Below are 21,213 nucleotides of genomic sequence, written 5' to 3'. Positions count from 1 at the left end.
CGGCGAGGGCTGCCCTTCCGGTTCCGTTGGGTCCCCCTTTGGCTCGGGTTCCCTGCCCCTCCCCCTTCCCGGAGCCCCGAGGGGCCGGAGCTCCTGGCGGTGCCGGATCCAGACGGTGGCCTTCCCCCGGGTCTGTAAGTGCGGAGGCGGCCGGAGCGCCGGGCAGGGGTACGGGGTCTCTCAAGAGGGAGCCCCCTTGGGGCCCTGGATTGGCCGGGACCCGCTCTGGGATGGGGGCGAGGAGCTGGCCTAGGCCCGGTGGGACTTAAGGAAGCCTTGGCCCGGCCCACGCTGTGCCCCGCCCCTTTTTCTTCCCGGCTTCTGGAATGAGGCGCCTAACTATGCCCCAGGGACCTCCTCCTGGGACCCCAGCCGAGGGCCCAGCAGTTGGCTTGGACGCCTGATTCTGGCATCTTGTAGGAAGTGCAAGAGTTGAGGCCCTGACAAGGCCTCGGTGCCAACCCGCTGGATTCACTATGCGTGCTGACCTAGGTTACCCTTTTGCCGGGGTTTCCCCCAAATTGGCCGCTGGCCACAGCATCTTTTCTATTACTGGCGCTATGCTAGGTACTGGAGCTTCTTAAGATACCCTTTCAGTATTCCAGGGTCAAGTTTGGGAGCCAAATATAAACAAATAATTGCTCCTGCGATTTATGTATCAGGCAGATATGTGTGAACTACCCAACGGGCAGTTGCAGGGAAGGCTGAGGAAAGAAGGTGACGTCTGAATTACACTTCTTGCAGAGGATAAAGTGGAGAAGAGCTCTTCAAGCAGAAGGAACAGTTCGCAAAGCTTTGAAGGAATGACTGAGGAGTGAAGAGGAGAAAGTAGGGGGCTCGTGTGTGTAGGAGGAGATACGTGTCTGGGAAAGTAGGCTGAGGTCCAGATAGTGAAAGGTTTAATCCTAAAGGAGTTGGGTAGTTTTAAAAGAGTTTTAAGTGGGAGACTTACATAGGCAGATTTGCACTGTAGAAAGCTATGTTGTTCTAGAAGTCAGCTTATAGAAAAGAAATGTCTCTAAGCTGATACGGACTCTTCAATTAATGTCTAGGTGCTCTTATTGGAAATTCGTTTGAAGGAGTAATGAAATTAGCCTAGTTAAGGAAGCCTGAAATGGAGTTATGACAGTGTTACTGGAAAGAAGGGAAGTATGCTTAAGTGAATGGTATGATAACTCCATAATAAATTGAATGCTGGGGGAGAAAGATGTAACAAAGCTGCTTCCTAGGTTTTCGGCCTTTGGCATTTGGAGAATGTTGATGCTAATATCAGCAATAAAACCATAAACTTGTAAATTACAAATTTATTTTTTTGGACATGTTGAATTAAAGGTATAATGGAATAGCCACATATAACTGTCCAGTATAGAGTTGGAAATGCAAATCTGCAGCTTAACCTCAGTGTTGTGGCTAGAGGTAAAAGTTTGAGTCATTGGCATAGAAGTGGAAGCTGTGGTAATATTTGGCATCAGGAAGGAAGTATTGAGAAAGATGGGAATATTTGGGGGGGGATGCTTGCATTTATGAAGCAAAAAGAGGAATTAATTGGTGGGATAGCAAAAACAGAGGCAGGGGATAATGTATAAAAGTATAGGGTTCCAGCAACCAAGAAGACCCAGAATCAAGAGAAGGGAATTTTGGGAAGGGTCCAATGGGACAATTTGTGCAGAGCATTTGGGGAATGAGGAATGGGGGGAAAGATTGTGTTTCTGTAGTAAGACATCATTAGTGGGGCACCTGGCTGGCTCAGTCAGTAGAGCTTGCAACTTTTGATCTTGGGATCATGAGTTCAAGCCCCATGTTGGGCATAGAGATTATTTTAAAAAAAGAGACAGAGAGAGAGAGATCTTTAGAGACCTTTCAAAAAGCAATTTTAGTAGAGTGATGAGGTGTAATTTATGAAATAATGGAGACCTCAACTAGTTTGGTGTTAAATGAGAATGAGACAAGGCTACATGTGAAGTGTTTCACAAAGAAAATTGGCAGGCTTTATTTGTTTATTCACCTAACAAATGCTTATCAAGCACATTCCAGATACTGTTCTAAGCTCTTTTAAACATTAATTTAATTTTTAATTTCCCATAACAACACTATGACGTATTACCATTTGACAGATGGGAAAAATGAAGCACAGAAGGGGTTAAGTAACTTGCCCCAGGGTCACACAGCTAGTAAGGGTTGAGCAGTATTGTCCTTCTAGGAAGTATAGCTCCAGAATCCATAGTTTTATCCACTGCATTAAGCAGTGACTGAATATGGTAGTGAAAGGAGTGGGAAAATTTTAAGAAAAGATAGGTTCATTGATTAAAAAATGGAAGGCTCGGAAGGAGATCCTAATTGAGAAGGTAAGTAATGGGTGTATGTTTATATTACATATTTGTTTTTTATTTCTCTCTGTCTTATATCCTCTTCCAATCAATGCCACTTTAGGTCAGTTTCTTTCACAATTAGGTCAATTTATCCCATGCTTTTATCTATCACTTACTATCTATAATCAAGTCTCTTTAAATTCAGTCTCTATCCAGCTAGCTAATGAATCTTCCCCATCATGTCATGTAAGATTCTCTGGCTCATCATTTTAAGACCAGATGGATGATCATCCCCTCCAATATTCCTTAGCTAATGAGTGACACTGTGTCACATTAATCCAGTCATTCAAATCAGAGGTCTTGGAGTCATCTTAAACTGTCCTTTCTTAACCCCACCTTGGTCACCAAGTCCATCAGTTCTTTGAAATATCTCTCAAATCTGTTTTCCTCTCTGTATCCATATGATTGTTGTCAGTATTCAAGCCCTCATTATTTCGATCTTGATCTGTTAGACTAATAGCATACTACAGGTATCCTTGCCTTCATGTCCACTGTTCTCAGAGCCATTCTCCATTAATTTTTAGGTTTTACTTACTGAGTTTCAGACGGTGAAGGAGTTTAGGTATCGCACATCTCAAGTGATAGAATAGTAGCCTAGGGCAGGTACTGTTGAGTAACCTGAGGTAAAGTTAAGTTTGTTTAAGGCTGGCCATAAGGATAGGGATTTAGGGATTTTTTTTTTTTTTAAATAGAGAATGTAAATAAAACATTGAGAAACCAGATGGGCTTTCTGAGGAGTAAGCCTTGAAAAAAACAGCAAAAAATCAAGGACTAAGCTTTGAAGGATATACTTAACCTTTACACAATTTATTGGATCCTTGAAGAGCAAACAAGCAAAAGAATGATGAAAAGCTGAGGCCAGTAGTTAAGCAACTTGACCATTTCTGTACAACAGTTTGAAAGAATGAACTAGATCTGTATTCAACATATATAGCTATCGAAACAATAAATGAAAAAAAAAAGTTTCCAAACAACATGTAGAGTTTATGTGTAAGAAACATAGCTTATATTTTCTGGGGCTAGGCATATAGAAGTACTGTTTTTCAAGTGGAAGGAAGGAGAATCAAAAAGTACCAAACTTTTCCAGTAGTAAGTGGAAGATGGTTGGGAAAGAGAACTTTAGACTTATAGTTAAAAGTAAAAACAAAACAAAAGATTGATAACTTGGACAATGTAGTGTCATGAAGGTTACCCAAATGAAGAAAGAGATTGAGGTTTATAAAGAGAAAGATTGTGATGTAATGCAACCTTTTTGAAAAATGGAGTATGGTGTTAGTGAGAAACAAAAATTTCCAGGTATTATGAGTGCTAGTTTGAAAGATAAGGTTACTTCTATGAGGTAGATCACAAAATAAGACTGACGTATAGCTTGGGAATTTATTATGTGGAATAGAAAATTTTTCCTTATAATTAGAGGTATTTGAAAAAGAAACTTTGATATTTTCTCACTACCTGTAGCAGAGCAGTAAACATTGTCCAACTTAGAACATCCACTGATCCTTTTTGGCTACTCCTGTTTGAACAAGGGGAATTTTCAGATTAGTTGGCACATTTGTTACGGAGATAATTATGAAAGAACTGTATAAATATAACAAAGAGAAAGGGGTCTTAAGTGAAAATATTCCTATTACACCAATGTTTGATAAATAGGTCATTCACAGCTTGCTAATAGGGGCACCCTGGCTCAGTCCTTTAAACTTCTGCCTTCAGCTCTGGTCATGATCCCAGAGTCCTGGGATGGAGCCCCCTGTTGGGCTCCCCGCTCAGTGGAGAGCCTGCTTCTCCCTCTCTCTCTGCCTGCCTCTCTGCCTACTTGTGATCTCTCTTTGTCAAATAAATAAATAAAATCTTTAAAAAAAAATAATTAAAAAAGGAAAAGATACAAGTGTGAAATCAGGGCACCTGGGTGGCTCAGTTGGGAGTTTGCCAGCTCAGATCACAATCCCAGTGTCCAGGGGTCGAGCCCCATGTCAGCTTCTCCTCACTCTGGTCCTCCAACCCCATTCATGCACTCTCTCTCTCTCTTGCTCTGCTCTCTCTCTCAAATAAAATCTTTTTTAAAAAAGTATGAAATCAAAGAATTTATATAAAAACCCTTTCATCCCCTTGCTCATGCTCACTCTTGCTCTCTCTCAAATAAATAAAATCTTTAAAAAAAAAGTTGCTAAAAGAAACTTGGCAGTATTCAGCTTTAATTGTAGTCATCTAGGCAATAGATGATAAGGGCTTGAACCATGGCAAAGACAGACAGAATAAAGAGAGAGAATTTGGAAGTCATTCTGAGGGATCAACAGAATGTGGTGACCAAGTCTCTATTCTACCTGATTAAGTTCTTTACTTTTGAGTTACTCAAAGCTCTCTTATAATCTAGAATTATGTGAGTGATTTTTATGAAACCTATGAATAACTGCTGCTGTACTTAGAATTATGGTTATTTGCAAATGGCATTCAGACTTAGCATACAAATATGAATACACAAAAGATTGAAAAATAACAAAGTGAAAATAGGTGAGAAATGAAGATAAAACAAGGATAAGGGAATAATTGCAATGAAGAATACAACTAGTAAGCCTCTGCCTTCGGCTCGGGTCATGATCCCGGGGTCCTGGGATTGAGCCCCGCATCGGGCTCTCTGCTCAGCGGGGAGCCTGCTTCCCTCTCTCTGCCTGCCTTTCTGCCTGCTTGTGATCTCTCTCTGTGTGTCAAATAAATAAATAAAATCTTTAAAAGAAAAAAAAAGAATATGACTAGTACATAAAAGGCTTACTGTTAAAGTCCTCTAGACTTGACACAAATTTGGCCTTACATCCTACTCTGTTTTTAAACATAAACCTTTTGTTGAAGCATAAGTCAATACACAAAAGTATGAAAATCATTAAATGTACAGTCGAATGGATATGAGGAGGGAGGTCTGAACAGTTACATAGTTAACATTATTCATGGGGTAGAACTTCAGCTAGTCTTGTTTCATACATGGACTTTAGCATCACGTAGCTTGGGCCCAAGTTCCAGTTCTAACACTTAATATTTTCCACCTCTCATAAGTTGAGTAAGTTATTTATATCCTCCAAGATTGGGCTTCTTCATATGCAAAATGGGGATGCTAATAATACCTACCTCCTAGAGATTTTGAGGATTAGGTGGGTCAATTTAGGTAAAGCATTTAGCACTTTACCTTGGACCTAGCAAGGATTCAGTAAAGATTGGCTGTCCTTTTTCTTTCATTAAACCGGTTTATAAGAAACACAGTTATTCCTTTTCATTTTAACATTTTTTTAAAGTAAAAAAAAAAAATGTTTAAAATTTGGGTGTACATTGTCAAAACTATTTTGGTAACAAACGCTAGAAAGGAATTTTCTCCCAGGACACTCAAAAGAGAATATGATGATAATGAAGGGCCTCTCTACCATAGCACAATAATAATTTTACAGGGGACATTAAAGAGTTAATTATTCTGCTGGTTTTGTTGAATGAGTTGTGTATAAAGTAACACTTGGTCCTTGCCCTCAAATAACTAATATTGTATTGAAAAGAGAAACTAGTGGCAGGAATCAATTAAAGGGATAAACTGTGTGGTCCAGAAATAAGAGTTTATCAAAGGCAGCCAGTGAGTATATTGACACATACTAGGCAAAACTTCTTAAACAGAACAAATTTTCCTCACATTCTTGGACTGTAGCAGAGAAATCAAAGCAAGCACTTTCCTGGGGTACATACCTATTGGGTTGTTCCTGCTGTTAAGTTTCTTGAGACTGATAGAAGTACTCCAGCTCCTCATCTTTGAAGCTCCAAGGAACAATTACCCTTGAGAATAGTTGTGTAATGCACTCTGAGTATTATCATCCTGTAGATGGAAGGCGTTAATGATCATTGTTGGGTGTGTGTCAGAAAATACTGACCTGAGGGTAGACTCAGGACAAGCTAAACTCTAAAAATAGAATGTCCCTTTTGTTGGCCACTTGAAGCAACAGGCAATTTTATAACTTATGGTTATAAATTTGGGCATTCACTGTTGCCAGAATGAATGTATGAGGCCACTGTAATTGCTCAAACTAACCAGTGATTATATAATTTTGCTGCTTTCTTTATTAATGTTTCTTTTATCTCCTAGATTTTTCCTTTTTATTTGATATTCACCATCTTTTCTCTCATACAGCATTTGCTTCTGTATGTTCTTCCTTTCTCATCTTTATTGTGATTATTCATTACCTGTGCATTCAGAATGCCATACAAAGGAAAAGCTTTATAATTTCTGTATGTCTGTTTTTGTTAATAAACCATGCCAGTTCTCCTTCCTACATTTCACCTTTCTTCCAATGACAGTTCCATTCTGCTGAACTCTTAAGTTTGGAATCTTTACACATTCCTTTTTTTTTTTTCTCTCATTTTCTGTATCTAGTCAATTACCAAGTTCTTCAAAATATTTTATTATTTTTCCTTACTCGGTATTCCCATTTTCATTCCTTTCTAGGCTCTCAGGGCCTCAGACTTGTAATGCTTTTACAGATCTTCAATAGCAGTTCTTTCTTCCTTCCACTGTCAAATTCTATAGGTCCAATAAACACAAACTGAGCACCTCCTGTGTGTTTAGTACAATATTAGGTTAGGGGAAGATACAGCAGTTTGAACAGAAGAGGGTCCGGCCGGTAATGTGGCTGCAGTAAGTAGAATTTGAAGCAAAAGGGAAGTGTTTTGCCGTAGAAGATGCAGGTTTCCAGCATCAGACTCATTGAGTAAGGTGAAGATGTTTCCCTCTAATGTCATGAAGCTTGCAGTTTGGAGGAGAAGGAACAAGTACTTAATAAAGTATTCTGAGTGTTATTGTAGAGGTGCTATACTATGGGTCCAGTAGAGACAACTGTTCCAGTCTAAGACATTAGGTAGGGGCATCTCAAGAAATAAAGGAATGATGGGGCACCTGACTGGCTCAGTTGAGAGTATCGCACTCTTGCTGTTGGGGTCATGAGTATGAGCCCTGCATTTGGTGTGGAGATTACTTGGAAGGAAGGAAGGCAGGAAGGAAGGAAGGAAGGAAAAGAAAGTCAGTCAGAAATAACTAGGAGTAGTATTCTAAACTAAAGAAGTAACTGTGCTGGGGTGCTTGGGTGGCTTATTTCGTTGTGTCCACCTTCAGCTCAGGTCATGATCTCAGGGTCCTGGGATCAAGCCCTACATTGGGCACTCCACTCAGCGGCCAGTCTGCTTCTCCCTACCCCCTCTGTGATCTCTCTCTCTCTCCCCCCCCCTCCAAGAAATAAAATCTTAAAAAGAAGAAAGAGAGAGAGAAAGAAAAGAAAGAAAGAGAGGGAGGAAGCGGGGGAGGGGAGAGGAGAGGAGGAGAGGGAGAAAGAAAGAAAGAAAAAAAATAACTGAGCTAAGGCCTGGAGTCAATAGAGTGCTGTCATGCACCAGGCACTGAGCACTGTAAGACCTGGACTCTGCTTCAGGAGCTGGGTTTTATGAGCCTTGGTAAGTCACTGTTATAGAAGATAAGATTATAAAGATTAATCTTCAGGATCTATATTTGATCAATTACAGCTGATTGTCTCTTGTGACTCTCAACTATGGAGTTGATGAATGCACAAAGTTCAAGGTGAATTTATTGATGCTCTAAGATCGTAGAGCTGTTTTTCAAGGATAGAGCTGATATACCTACTGATGTCACTCACAGAAGACTGGTGTAGAAACAGAGTGTCAGTTTATTATTTTTACAATGACTGGTGGACTGGAATTATCATGTTCACATAGCCATTTCATCCTTCCCTTTGGAGAGAAACATGGGAAGCCAAATTATCAGAAAATCATTTAGGGAGTATAGAATCAGAACATAGAAACTTTCTTCAGAGGAATTGCGATATAAGGGACAGATAGGCAAAGAGTTTGGCAGACACCTTATCCGTGGTTGAATGGTTATCCCAATGTTTACCTTAATTATAATTATTTACCTTAATTAATTATTATTGGGTTTACTTCATCAATTTATACTCCAAGGTTAGTCTTCATCCAGGAGACAATGGGAAGTCACAGAAGGATTTTAGGCAGGGTTGGATCCAGTCAGATCCAGTGTTTTTGAAAGTTAACATGTGGTGTAGAGGTTGTATTAGAAGAAATAGAAGCTGGAACCCAAGAAGCATTTATGATCCTGTTCTAGTAGTCCAGTTGATGAGTAATGATGGATAAAGAGGACTTAAGAAGAAAAAAACAGAATCTATAAGCTATTAATTTGATTGACTTTATTCCTGCTCAGATTCCCACCAAGTGGCTCATCTGGTTTTTCTATATAAAGTATTTCATTTACTTTCTATATCAAGAAATCCTGCTTGAGAATTTAGATTTGTCCAAAATGCACAGGATAAAGACTTGTACTTTGGCACTGTCTAAACATTGTCCCTTTAAGTCTGTTACGTTCAGTTTATTGCAGAAATGCTTGTCTGAATAAATGCACATCAGTTTAAATAGAAGAGTGTTTACCCAGGAATGGGGCAAGCAAGGTCACTACAGATCTTTAAAGTAGAAAGCAAAGGGAGATTCTTCTTTTTTGCCTTTGAAGAAGCAGGTTCACAGTATCATGCAAAAAAAAAAAAAAATCGTTACTTTACTACTTGCTGGGATGTTTTTAGTATGTTTTTGAAACCCTATAGAATTCTCATTTGAGGAGTAGAAAAAATGCTCTTAGAGCAAGCACTGTTCTTGTATTAAGTATCTTAAGAAGTTGAATGGATGCCAAATTATTTACAGTGATACAAGTCTACTCCTTAGGTGCAATTGATACTTGATATGGAATAATTTTTCACAGCCTTTGAAAGCTGTCACACTAGCTTCCTCTTTCAAGGAAAATTTCATTTGGATACATACAAAGAGATATGTCAACACAGATTTGTTTTTGGAAGGAAAAATCCAGGTTTCTTAATTGTTTGAATTTTCTTAAATTCATCCTTTTTACATTTCTGTTCTTTAGGTCTGCCAAAATGTCTGAAAGATCAGATCTCCTTCACTTCAAGTTTGAAAATTATGGAGATTCAATGTTACAAAAAATGAACAAATTAAGAGAAGAGAATAAATTTTGTGATGTTACAGTTCTCATAGATGATATTGAGGTACAGGGGCATAAAATTGTGTTTGCTGCAGGTTCCCCCTTCCTAAGAGACCAGTTTTTACTGAATGATTCCAGAGAGGTGAAAATCTCCATATTGCAGAGTTCCGAAGTGGGGAGACAATTGCTCTTATCCTGTTATAGTGGTGTGCTGGAATTCCCTGAGATGGAACTGGTCAATTACTTGACTGCGGCAAGTTTTCTTCAGATGAGCCACATTGTAGAGCGGTGCACGCAGGCCTTGTGGAAGTTTATAAAGCCAAAACAACCAATGGATAGTAAAGAGGGATGTGAACCGCAGAGTGCTTCTCCCCAGTCAAAAGAACAGCAGGGAGATGCCAGAGGCTCCCCAAAGCAGGATTCACCTTGTGTTCATCCATCTGAAGACAGTATGGATATGGAGGACAGTGATATTCAGATTGTTAAGGTAGAATCTATTGGGGATGTATCCGAGGTTAGAAATAAAAAAGATCAGAACCAGTTTATTTCTTCTGAACCCACTGCTTTACATTCATCAGAGCCCCAGCATTCCCTGATAAATTCAACTGTGGAAAACAGAGTAAGTGAAATAGAACAAAACCATCTCCACAATTATGCCCTCTCTTACGCAGGCAGTGATAATATCATCATGGCCTCAAAAGATGTCTTTGGGCCTAATATTCGAGGTGTAGACAAAGGCCTACAGTGGCATCACCAGTGTCCAAAGTGTACCAGGGTGTTTCGTCACCTGGAGAACTACGCCAACCATTTAAAAATGCACAAACTCTTTATGTGTCTACTCTGCGGCAAGACTTTTACTCAGAAAGGCAACCTTCATCGACACATGCGTGTGCATGCCGGCATTAAACCTTTCCAGTGTAAGATCTGTGGGAAAACCTTTTCTCAGAAGTGTTCCTTACAGGATCATCTTAACCTTCACAGTGGAGATAAGCCCCATAAGTGTAACTATTGTGACATGGTTTTTGCACATAAGCCAGTTTTGAGGAAACATCTTAAACAGCTGCATGGCAAAAACAGCTTTGATAATGCCAATGAAAGAAATGTGCAAGACCTCACAGTGGATTTTGATTCTTTTGCATGTACAACAGTCACAGACTCTAAAGGGTGTCAGCCACAGCCTGATGCAACACAGGTCCTGGATGCAGGTAAACTGGCCCAAGCTGTCTTGAACTTAAGAAATGATAGTGCTTGTGTGAATTGATTAAGGGCTTTATGCTCACAACTTAGAATGGACTGAAAATGTGGCAATAGTCTCGAGTCTTTTTAGGAGTGATTTTGATAGTCTGACTTCTCCAAATCCTCTGTGCGGGTTGTAGGGGTGAGTCAAAGCACTAACAGACCAGGCAACTTACCACTTGGAGTGGTCTTGCCTTCCTTTTGCCCTCTTCCATTTTGTGTTTTGAATTATTTATCCCGTGTTGTCTATTTTCCTTTCCCAAGGAGTATTCCATTTGTCTACCTAACATTGACTTTGGTCTTAGACTGACACTATTTTAGGCTTTTCACTGGGCACATTCTGAAGGTACCAATAAGTTAATAACATCACCTACAGTCCACTAATAGATGCTATGCTAAGAGAAGTGAGTAGTATTTTTCTTTGGCAAAAAAATAGGCTAAGATACAAGGTGATACTGCTCTTGGCCTGAATATGTGATAGAACTTCTGGTTGCCTACTGTTAATTGCCTACTGATAATGAATCTGCCTCCTACCATTTGTACTTGTCTTGCAGCTGCCTATGAAGTATTTTGGGTTGTTCTGTACTCTTCAACGGTATTATGGCCCAACTTCATGTCACTGAGTGGTTCACATAGACCAGAGTAGAGTTTTTTCAGCAACACCTACAGACAGTTAGGGATCAGCATGAGGAGCATAATTAACAAAGGATAGAAGTACAATTGTATAATAGCACTTACATAGGTGGTCTTCCCAGAAAGAAGCCAAATGCTTATAATTAACATGTAATTTACTTGTGGATGCTTTTGAAGTCAGGATTGCTCCAGGCACACTTAAAATGTGCTCAAGTATAATGGTCTCTCTAAAAAGGGGCTATTTGGGGGTCCATCTCCGGACTTTGTTTTAGAGGGCTAGCCATCAGAAAGGTGAGTTTGGCCTTCACAGTTTTGTCTGGTGTAATCTCTGAATTCTCATTTCTTCCTGTACACTAGTTTCTAAAATGGATGAAAAAAGTGGATCACAGAGGAGCAATCAGATTTTTGCATTCAGATATTCCTATAAAGGTACACAGTCCCACCTTGCCATGTTTGATAGATCACTAATACAAAATTGATCTTCCAATATGGAAAAACACAATTTTTTTCCCCAAGAACACAACTGTGTTTTTCCTGAAGCACATGTTATAGTTCAGAAATAAAATTTTGAGACTTAGTAGCTTTTGACTCATCAGTTAGATTTAGGTAATAGGAATCTTAGAGTACTTAGAGAATCTTAAGAAATCGTATACTCCACCTCTTTTATTTTTTAAGTTGGGGTATCCAAAGCTCAAAGAGGTGGCCTGGCCAAGATTGGCCGAAGTAGAGAAGTGACTAAGAATGAGCTAATGTCTTCTTATTTCTCACTAGCTCTTGGCTTAAAAAGATACAGTACATGATCAAGAGTATATTAGCAAAAAGCTCCCAGTTTGTGCTTCACTTTTGGGAATCCCTGTTGGCTTTTTGAGACAGCCCGGAATTTGCAAACAAAACATCACAGGAAGGATGTGTTTTTGTGTTTTTTTTTGGTGGGGGGGAGGGTTAGAGTGAATATTACATTCTTCTCAAGAAATTGACTGACTTGGTAGGTGGTGGTCAGGGAGGGAAAGGATGAGTAAGAATAATGTGAGAAGGATCAAAATATGAAACTGATTTTTGTCTGGAAGCAATGTTTGTTTAATTTCCATCAGGATTTTCTGTTTTTATTTTTGAGCTATGAGAATCATGTACAGATAAACCAAAACTGAAGTTTAACTTGAATCGTCACAGGGAATTCTTAAAGTTGTTATAATTTAATGCATTTACATGTGAATCTGATTTGAGTTATAATTTCAAACTTTTGTTAAAACACTTAAAATGAGAATAAAATTGAGTGATAAGACCAATAGGTATCTTATGCCTAAGGTCACTCATTTTTATGGTCTAATGATGCTACCTAGCATTCTGATTTTTATATGATCCAGCCAAAGAGTACCAAGTCTATGCAACGATGAGACATTAATATGTTAGCCGATGTTTTTCTGAACATCATTTCACCATAGGGAAATTTCAAGTTGGAGTGCTTTCTTTGCTTACATTCATATCCCATTTTTGTTATTGGTTTGAAGACTAAAAGGCATGGGTTCAAGTAAGATTGGTCTCTTTGGTTGGAGACTATTTCTAGGTTCATTCAGTAGTTGAGAAACATTTATTGGGCACATTTGTTGCCAGGTACTATGCTAGATACTGAGGATATGAAGGTAAGATTGCTAACGGTCCCTGCCATCACAGAGCTTATGGTCTCAAACGGTCTCGTGTGGTCTTAGATAAAGTGATTTAAACTAGGAATAATAAAGAAAATGCCTTGCTTCCTTTGATTACTTAAAATCAGCATCTTGATGATTTTTTATCAGTAAAACTTCTAGTTCCCACCTTTTGCAACTGCAAACCACTAAAGTGATTTACAGTCTCCTCCATTTCTTGGCTGGAGAGGTGTTCTGTTTCTGTGAGACATTTTCTTAATTTTGGTGGGACTTGACTTTTCTCCTTTGTTTATACATGTTTCTTAGATTGTATTGCAAAGTGGTCAAGTTAACTGACATCAAATACATTTTATAAGGGAAGATGATTTTCAAAACTAGACATATTCTTATAGAGGAGAAAGATTTTTTTAAAACTTTAAGTCATTCTGCATTTGTATTTTATGGATCCCTAGGCTAACTAAAAAGAACTCTCTTTACCATAGTTTGGTTTTTAAAAAATTACCGTGTGTCACCGTTATTTATTTATTATTTAATTTTAAAGACAAACTCCAAACTGAAGTGGCTCTGAGGTAAATCAGATGTGGTTTTGTTTTAGTTTCTTTATTAGAAGATCTATAAATGGAGGGTGACCAATGTCACCACTTCTAAAATATTGTCCTAAACAAACAAACCAGAATATTTTATTTCAGCTGGTGAATAGCTGTTCTAAATCTGTTGTATGTTAGACATACTATGAACTACCTCTTCACTTATTATGGGGAAGTTTCCTTAATAAAAGTGTGACAATTAAATCTCTGGTGTCAGTGGTTTCTTTTCTCTATCCCTCCTGCTTTCCTTTTCAGTCGCCTAAATTTGAATAAGGAATGCTTTCTTCACTCCTACTGTTTAAAACACATATTAATCAAGCGCTCTGAGCATGGCTTCTGAAGGAAATCTGGTTAACTAGAAATTGTTAGTAGGGTCTTACTTCCAGGAGAACCTGTTAACTGAGGGGGTAGAGCTACTCCTTTTAAGAACTAGTTCAGACATTCCTTCATTTAGGAAATACTTAATGTCTACTCCAGGCTAGACTTCGGGGATGCAAAGATTGTAAATCACTGTCCGAAATACCTCAGCCCAGATGGGTCACAGATTTCAGTACAGGTATGGTAACAATAATGAAGGCAGCCAAAGGGCTCACAGGCTCCCAACTGGGAGCCCACTAATTCAAGGGCCATTCAGAATGGCTTCATGGACGACGTGATTTATGAACGAGATTCTGAAGGATAAGTGGGGGGAGAGATAGGGCACGTGGGAAGAGACAGTCCCAAAGAGCAGATAGAAGGTCTGGGTTTGCCTAGAACTGGCGTGTGGGGAGGGGGTCGGGGGACGGTGACATCGCGATGGATGAGTGAAGATCCAGAGGTAGGGGGCCAGATCCTGATGGTCATTAGGCAATCTCGAATGCCGATTTTTATGGCGGTCTCCTTTCCTCTGTCACATTTTAAGTTGTAGATGGCCCAGAGAGGAGAGAACCCGGCCCGTGACAACCATGAGGGCCTCCCAGTGATCCCATTCAGGGTGTTCCGATAGACGCGCTGTACTTCAGCCTCACAACCCGTCTGCGATACGGACACTGGAGAGAACTCACGAAGGGAAAGGCCCGCTCGCCGAAACTGGGGCAGGAGAGATGGGATTTGCCGGAACACGGGGGCCTCTCTGCCATTCTAGGAGCTGGGCGGTGGTGGGGGAGGGGATGAGGAAGGGAGAATGTCTGTGCATGTCCTTCCGGGACGCCCAGCCCACCCCAGAGAGGAGTAAAGCTAGTTGACACCGGATGTGTTTCCTCCCAAGCGAAGTCCACCTTCCGGCCTGGGCCGCCGCTGCTGCGGGAAGCTGAGCTCTGGCTCTCTGAGTCGGTGAGTGAGCGCGTTGGAGACCGGCAGGGTGGGAAGCCGGAAGAGGAGGAGGAAGAAGGCAGCCAGGCTCGGGCAGGGAGGCTGCGCTGGTGCTGCAACCACTTGGCAGACGGGGCCTGTGGTCCTGGGAGGCTTAGCTCGGGAAGACCTGTGTATGGCGAGCTGCAGGATCTTCCAGGCCACCTTGGGTCCCGTTCAGTTCAACAGATGTTCCCCTCCGCTGTGCGTGCTCTGCGCTGGCCCCTGTGCTCGGGGCAGAAACTCAGATGAAGCAGGCCCCTTTTCGTGGTGCTCTGGGAGCAACTCACTGTCTGTTGGGTAGATAGGAGAAGTCACAGAAGTCCTAACTGATTTGGGTCTTAAAGGAGCCAAATTACTGGCTGAAAGAGGGTTTTAATGGAAACGTGCAAACGTGTGTTTGGTCTTCTTGTCTGGGCAGTGGTGAAAATCTCAATATCGAAGGAGCTTTGATAAAAAAGAGAATATATTGAGGAAAGATAAAGCCTTAAAGATGGCTAGGACCAAATAATGAAGGATCTTGTATTTGCTAAGAAGGGTAGGCTGTCCTGGAGGTAGAGGAGAGCAATGGAGGATTTAAAGTAGAAGAGAGGGACCCCTGGGTGACTCAGTTGCTTAAGCATCTGCCTTCAGCTCAAGTCATGATATCAGGGCCTGGGATGGAGTCCCACATTGGGCTCCTTGCTCAGCAAGAGGTCTGCTTCTCCCTCTTCCTCTACCCCCTCCCCCCACTCGTGTTCACTCTTGCTAGCGCTCTCGCTCTCTCTCTCTCTCTCTCTCCCTCTCCCTCTTTGAAATAAATAAAAAGACTTTAAAAAATAAAGTAGAAAAGAGAATTTTTTTTTTAAAGTTTTAAGAGGTGTTGGTTCTGGTGGCACTCAAGAGGGTAGGTTGGAATATGGGAGAATGGGATAAAGGAGACCTGTTGGAAGACCTTGCAAAGGTCGAAGGGAACAGAAGGAGGACCTGCAGCAGTGATGCAGAATAGGAAATTTGGACATTACATTCGGGTTTCTAATGTGAGAAACTACGTTAAGTCCCTTTACTAGTGGACATTAGCAGCGTCTTGGACCACAAAACGGCTAAAATTTAGCCAAGGAGAAAAACAGAAACCATTAAGTACAACTCAGTGTAATAGGTGCTGTAACAAAATTACGAAAAACAGACCATGAGATAAAGAAATGTGTTTTCATTTTTTCGGTTTTGCAATGGTGGCGTAGGAGTTCACTCTTTGCACCTAGATTAGAATTTGAATCTTCTTTTACCCAATTCAGGTGTGGGATTTTTTTCTTCTTTTTTACCATCACAGTGTAGGAGAGCATTCCCTATCTTTACATCAACATTTGTGTTTTCTTTTGCATAGATTGTGACCATGGCTGCTGAATCTGATGTTCTGCACTTCCAGTTTGAACAGCAAGGAGATGTAGTCTTGCAGAAAATGAATCTCTTGAGACAGCAGAATTTATTTTGTGATGTGTCCATTTATATCAATGACACCGAGTTCCAGGGCCACAAGGTGATTTTAGCTGCTTGCTCCACTTTCATGAGAGATCAGTTTTTACTCACGCAGTCAAAACATGTCAGAATCACCATCCTGCAGAGTGCAGAAGTTGGCAGAAAACTGTTGCTCTCATGCTATACTGGAGCACTTGAAGTTAAAAGGAAAGAGCTTTTGAAATATTTGACTGCTGCTAGTTACCTGCAGATGGTTCACATTGTGGAAAAGTGCACAGAAGCTTTGTCAAAGTATCTGGAAATTGATCTTTCTATGAAAAATAATCAACATACTGACCTGTGTCAATCCTCTGATCTGGATGTTAAGAATGAAGAAGAAAACTCAGATAAAGACTGTGAGATTATAGAAATTTCAGAAGATAGTCCTATAAACATAGATTTTCACGTAAAAGAAGAGGAAAGCAATGTTTTGCAGTCTACAGTAGAGTTGACATCAGAGAGAAAGGAAGTGAAGTCACCAGAGCTATCTTCAGTAGACATTGGTTTTAAAGATAATGAAATTTGTATCCTCCACGTGGAATCTATTAGTACTGCCAGTGTAGAAAATGGGCAGTTTTCACAGCCTTGTACTTCTTCAAAAGCAAGCATGTATTTCTCTGAAACACAGCATTCACTGATCAATTCTACAGTTGAGAGCAGAGTGGCAGAAGTTCCTGGGAATCAAGATCAGAGCTTATTTTGTGAGAATACTGAAGGAAATCATGGTACAGTGAGTGAGATTCAGAATCTGGAGGATGCTTATTCACTGAGGCACCAGTGCCCCAGGTGTCCTCGAGGATTTCTTCACGTTGAAAACTATCTGCGCCACCTGAAGATGCACAAGCTCTTCTTGTGCCTACAGTGCGGGAAAACATTTACGCAGAAGAAAAATCTCAACCGGCATATTCGAGGGCACATGGGCATACGGCCCTTTCAGTGTACTGTGTGCTTGAAGACATTTACTGCTAAAAGCACACTTCAGGACCACTTGAATATACACAGTGGAGATCGCCCATACAAATGTCACTGTTGTGACATGGATTTCAAGCACAAATCTGCCCTCAAAAAGCACTTAACCTCTGTGCATGGCAGAAGCAGTAGTGAAAAACTACCCAGGCATGATCTCAAAAGGCAAAATTTGCTGTAATTAGAACCACACCTTGCTATATAAGCCTTATATCATAGTTAGGCGAGTTTTTCTACAGAAATGCAGCATATGTTATATTGCATCCCCTGTGCCCCCCCCATCTTTGGGTCTTAATTTTGGTCTGCCTACACGTTACTCTTTCTGAACTTCTACTAGCAGTTCCAATGTGTGGGAGACATGATAAAGCTAATGGGATGCTGTCTTACCTCGTACAGTATATGTAAGTCCCAGTGGTATATCTAGAGAAATAATGTTTCACTCTTAAATATTCCTGATTCTTGTGACAGAGAATCCAGCAGTATTTCTAAATTCTGATTTTGACTCTCTAGATAAATGATGTACATGTAAAATCCCAACCACATAATAATTTTAATCAATTAGGTTAATAGGAAGAGAAAATAGACTTCAAAACATGCTGTAATCCATTATTAATTCTTTATAGGACTAGTGAAAAAAAATTTTTTTAAACAAACTGGTTGGATTCTGAAGCAAAGCACCAAGGTACTTGTTTTAAACTGTAAGGGAACACACTTCAGATTCACTTGGGAGTAGTAGAATTTCCTTGGACATGGGCTAAAATTCCTTAAAATAATGTTTCCATGATTTGTTAGTATACATATTTTAGAAATGATTAATCAAGCCCAAGTTTCTTGATTTTATTTCATACAGTTATATTTAATAATTTTATGACCAATAAAATTATACCATTGGCAGGAAGCTCTGAAAATTTTCTTCTCTTTTTATTTTTTTTATTTTTTTAAATATTTTATTTATTTATTTGAGAGAGAGACAGTGAGAGAGAGCATGAGCGAGGAGAAGGTCAGAGAGAGAAGCAGACTCCCCGTGGAGCTGGGAGCCCGATGCCGGACTCGATCCCGGGACTCCGGGGTCATGACCTGAGCCGAAGGCAGTCGTCCAACCAACTGAGCCACCCAGGCGTCCCTTTCTTCTCTTTTTAAAGATTTTATTTATTTATTTGACAGAGAGAGAAATCACAAGTAGGTGGGGGGGGCGGGGAAGCAGGCTCCCCGCTGAGCAGAGAGCCTGATGTGGGGCTTGATCCCAGGACCCTGAGATCATGACCCGAGCAGAAGGCAGAGGCCTAACGCAATGAGCCACCCAGGCGCCCCTCTGAAAATTTTCTTTTAGAAATTGCAACTTTACTAAAGGTACTCTACTGTTTCCTCTCTTAAATTCATTTTATTTTTAAATTTTTTAGCTAACATAAACTAACACTGACATTTGTTTTTGGTCTACATTTTCATGAATTTTAACACATGTAGATTTTGTTCAACCACCACTGCAATCAGGATACAGAACATTCCATCATCCCTAAAAACTCCATTATGATGCCCCTTTGTAATCAACTCCCCCACCTATCTTTAAATCCTGGTAACAGTTGCTATTGCTATCATTTTCCTTTTCTGGAATGACATGAGGGGATCTTGTAGTATATACCCTTGTGAGATGATTTTTTTCACCACACAGAATGCCATTGGATTCATTTATGTCGTGTGTATCAACAGTTGATTCCCTTTTTTACTTTGAATTGGCAATATATATTATCTTGCTGTCACTAGATGAACAGTTTAAATAAATATGGTTAGCTATTGGTGTTCTCTTAATTGTTAACTTTTTTCATTTATATTAATGCAATTTTCATTTACCACATGTTGGTAAAAATCCTAACCATCCCTAGAGTTTTATTCTGTATTTCCAGAAATGTGCCAAAAGCAAAACCATGACCATATGGTTATTTTTGTGAGCGTAATATTCTGATTGTGTTATGAGCCATTGCTCTCTACTATCCCTGTGTACAAATAACACAAAACTTTTTGTTGTCAAAGCCATGATTAAAATCTATTACCTGGCAAATCATACTCTCTAAAATGCAGGAACAAAGTAGTTAAGAGAGCCTGACTGGATGCATCTTTCAAGATGTTCTATTTCTCCTCTACTCACCTCAGCTTTATGTAGAATTTCTGCTATACTTAGGTTCTGAAGCCCTTCCACATTTTAAAATGTAATATACTTTGTACCATTTATAAGAATTTTGTGACTGATCACATGTTGATAGTTATAAATGTTAAATATCCTTTTTGTGATACTTTTGTGAAAAATATATTCTCTGTAGAATTTTAACTCTCGGAGACACTTCAAAGAATCCAGCTCTCATCTTTGATAAGAAAACCAACTTCATAACCCCCTCCCCCAGCCATGTCACTTGTTAGTGACATTGGACAGGTCACCTCTCTACCAGTTTTTCTTAAATTAATATGTAAAACAGTAACTTTGGACTTGGTAACTTGAAAGATCATTTCCAGGTCCAAAAATCTATGATTTTATATTTAAATCTTCCTGAGTTTTAAGAACACAGAAGAGGGGAAAGCAAGAGAGGAGAGTTTTGTGTCTTTATGAATGTTGCTATTTGAGTACTACTTTGGAGACAATTTTTCTAAAGTAAATAGTGTTTTTCTTCAATGGAGAACATGATAGTGCAGCATTTAAATTTCTTTGCGATTAGATCTATAATTGGCCATGATTGTAGTTATGAAAACATTTCCCTTTCAGAAATAGTTTGTGCTTGAAGTACTTTTCTTATTTTTGCTTCCTAGGATGAAATTTTCTGGGGGAGGGCTAGAGATGGGAGGGAAGGGTAAAAGAATAGTAATAAACTGGTTTTTTAGGAATTGGTACCTACTATCCTTGATGTTTGGAAAAAATTATGGTTGAAATATGTTTAAGATTTATGTGTGCCTTGTAAGATTCTTGTGACATTTTTTGTAAGCACTTTGAGATATTTGCTTGGGGGAAGGGTTGTTTTGTGAAAGTGATGGTTGTTATTTATTTTTATTTATTCCTGTCCAGTAGCAGAGAGTGATCTCAGAACATTCCTAGGACAGTGTCTGTTTGCATGATGTATATAAACAATTCCAGGAAAATGGAATCTTTTTAAAAATGCAGGTATGGCAAAGTAAAGTGTTGAATTTATTCATTTAAAACATTCACTTTTTGTTTGTGTTTCTGATATGTTGGGGGAAAATGCAACATGTTTGAGTTCAGCCTCTTCATTTACTGCATCTATGTATAAAGAGTCTTGGAAAGTTAATTGTTACTTTGGTATAAGAGAAAATTCTTGCTGTTTTTTTCTTGGATGTAACTATTCTATATGTTTATATTAAAAAAAACCAATAAACTGGAGATGGGAATGGAGAACTTTGTGTTATGTCTACATCTGTGAATTTTAAAGAAGGAAACTTTCTTCTGGTCATTCATTCAGTCAAAGAATATTTACTGAGTCTATATAGTATTAGAAGTTAGGTATGCAGAGAAAAATCCCTGCTCTCATGAAAGGTGTATTGTAGTGGAAGGAGAAAAACAGTAAACAAGTAAAATCGGTGTATATCAGATTTTGAAAACGAAGTTGGAGAAAATAAAGCAGGGGTAGAGAGTGTCAGGGAATGGAAATTGGGATTAAAATTTTAACTGTGATGGTCAGGCCACCTTTGAAAAATTTTGCAGACTGTCATATACACTATCCAGTAGAATAATGTGTGTGTCTATATATATGTATATTTGAATATATATGAATATATACATATACATTTACAGTTTATAAACTACTTGTTCATATGTCTTTTAATTCATAGTGGATTTACTTTCATACCTACCTTTGTTGGACATCTGGTTTCACATAGGAAAGTGCCTTGAGTTTAATTACAAATCATGGCCATTTTTCTTA

The 21,213-nt window shown here is 39.4% G+C and overlaps 2 protein-coding genes across 6 annotated transcripts; both read left to right on the top strand.

Annotated features, from left to right (window-relative positions):
• Positions 1–31: 31 nt before the first annotated feature.
• ZBTB26 (zinc finger and BTB domain containing 26) lies at positions 32–12,200 on the top strand. 4 transcript variants are annotated; one of them, XM_032865807.1, is made up of 2 exons: positions 32–130; positions 9,328–12,200. In XM_032865807.1, the coding sequence occupies exon 2, from the start codon at positions 9,338–9,340 to the stop codon at positions 10,661–10,663; it is 1,326 nt and encodes a 441-aa protein (XP_032721698.1). In that variant the 5' UTR covers positions 32–130; positions 9,328–9,337; the 3' UTR covers positions 10,664–12,200. The 4 variants fall into 4 exon arrangements, with proteins under 4 accessions (XP_032721698.1, XP_032721697.1, XP_032721696.1 ...); XM_032865806.1 differs by having other exon boundaries at positions 39–134; XM_032865805.1 differs by having other exon boundaries at positions 87–168.
• Positions 66–18,200, top strand: ZBTB6 (zinc finger and BTB domain containing 6). Of its 2 annotated transcripts, none has more exons than XM_032865809.1 (2): positions 66–134; positions 16,194–18,200. In XM_032865809.1, the coding sequence occupies exon 2, from the start codon at positions 16,203–16,205 to the stop codon at positions 17,469–17,471; it is 1,269 nt and encodes a 422-aa protein (XP_032721700.1). In that variant the 5' UTR covers positions 66–134; positions 16,194–16,202; the 3' UTR covers positions 17,472–18,200. The 2 variants fall into 2 exon arrangements, with proteins under 2 accessions (XP_032721700.1, XP_032721699.1); XM_032865808.1 differs by lacking the exon at positions 66–134 and adding an exon at positions 14,688–14,812.
• Positions 18,201–21,213: the final 3,013 nt, after the last annotated feature.

Source organism: Lontra canadensis, unplaced genomic scaffold, assembly GCF_010015895.1.
Source record: "Lontra canadensis isolate GAN:19392208 unplaced genomic scaffold, GSC_riverotter_1.0 scaffold30, whole genome shotgun sequence".
Taxonomy (NCBI): Eukaryota; Metazoa; Chordata; class Mammalia; order Carnivora; family Mustelidae; genus Lontra; species Lontra canadensis.
Note: the sequence above shows the minus strand (reverse complement) of the source record. Positions and strands in the feature narration are given on the sequence as shown.

Bases quoted from the DNA above. Each gene is read 5' to 3' on its own strand.
- ZBTB6 (XM_032865809.1), top strand. From the start codon at position 16,203: ATGGCTGCTGAATCTGATGTTCTGCACTTCCAGTTTGAACAGCAAGGA.
- ZBTB26 (XM_032865807.1), top strand. From the start codon at position 9,338: ATGTCTGAAAGATCAGATCTCCTTCACTTCAAGTTTGAAAATTATGGA.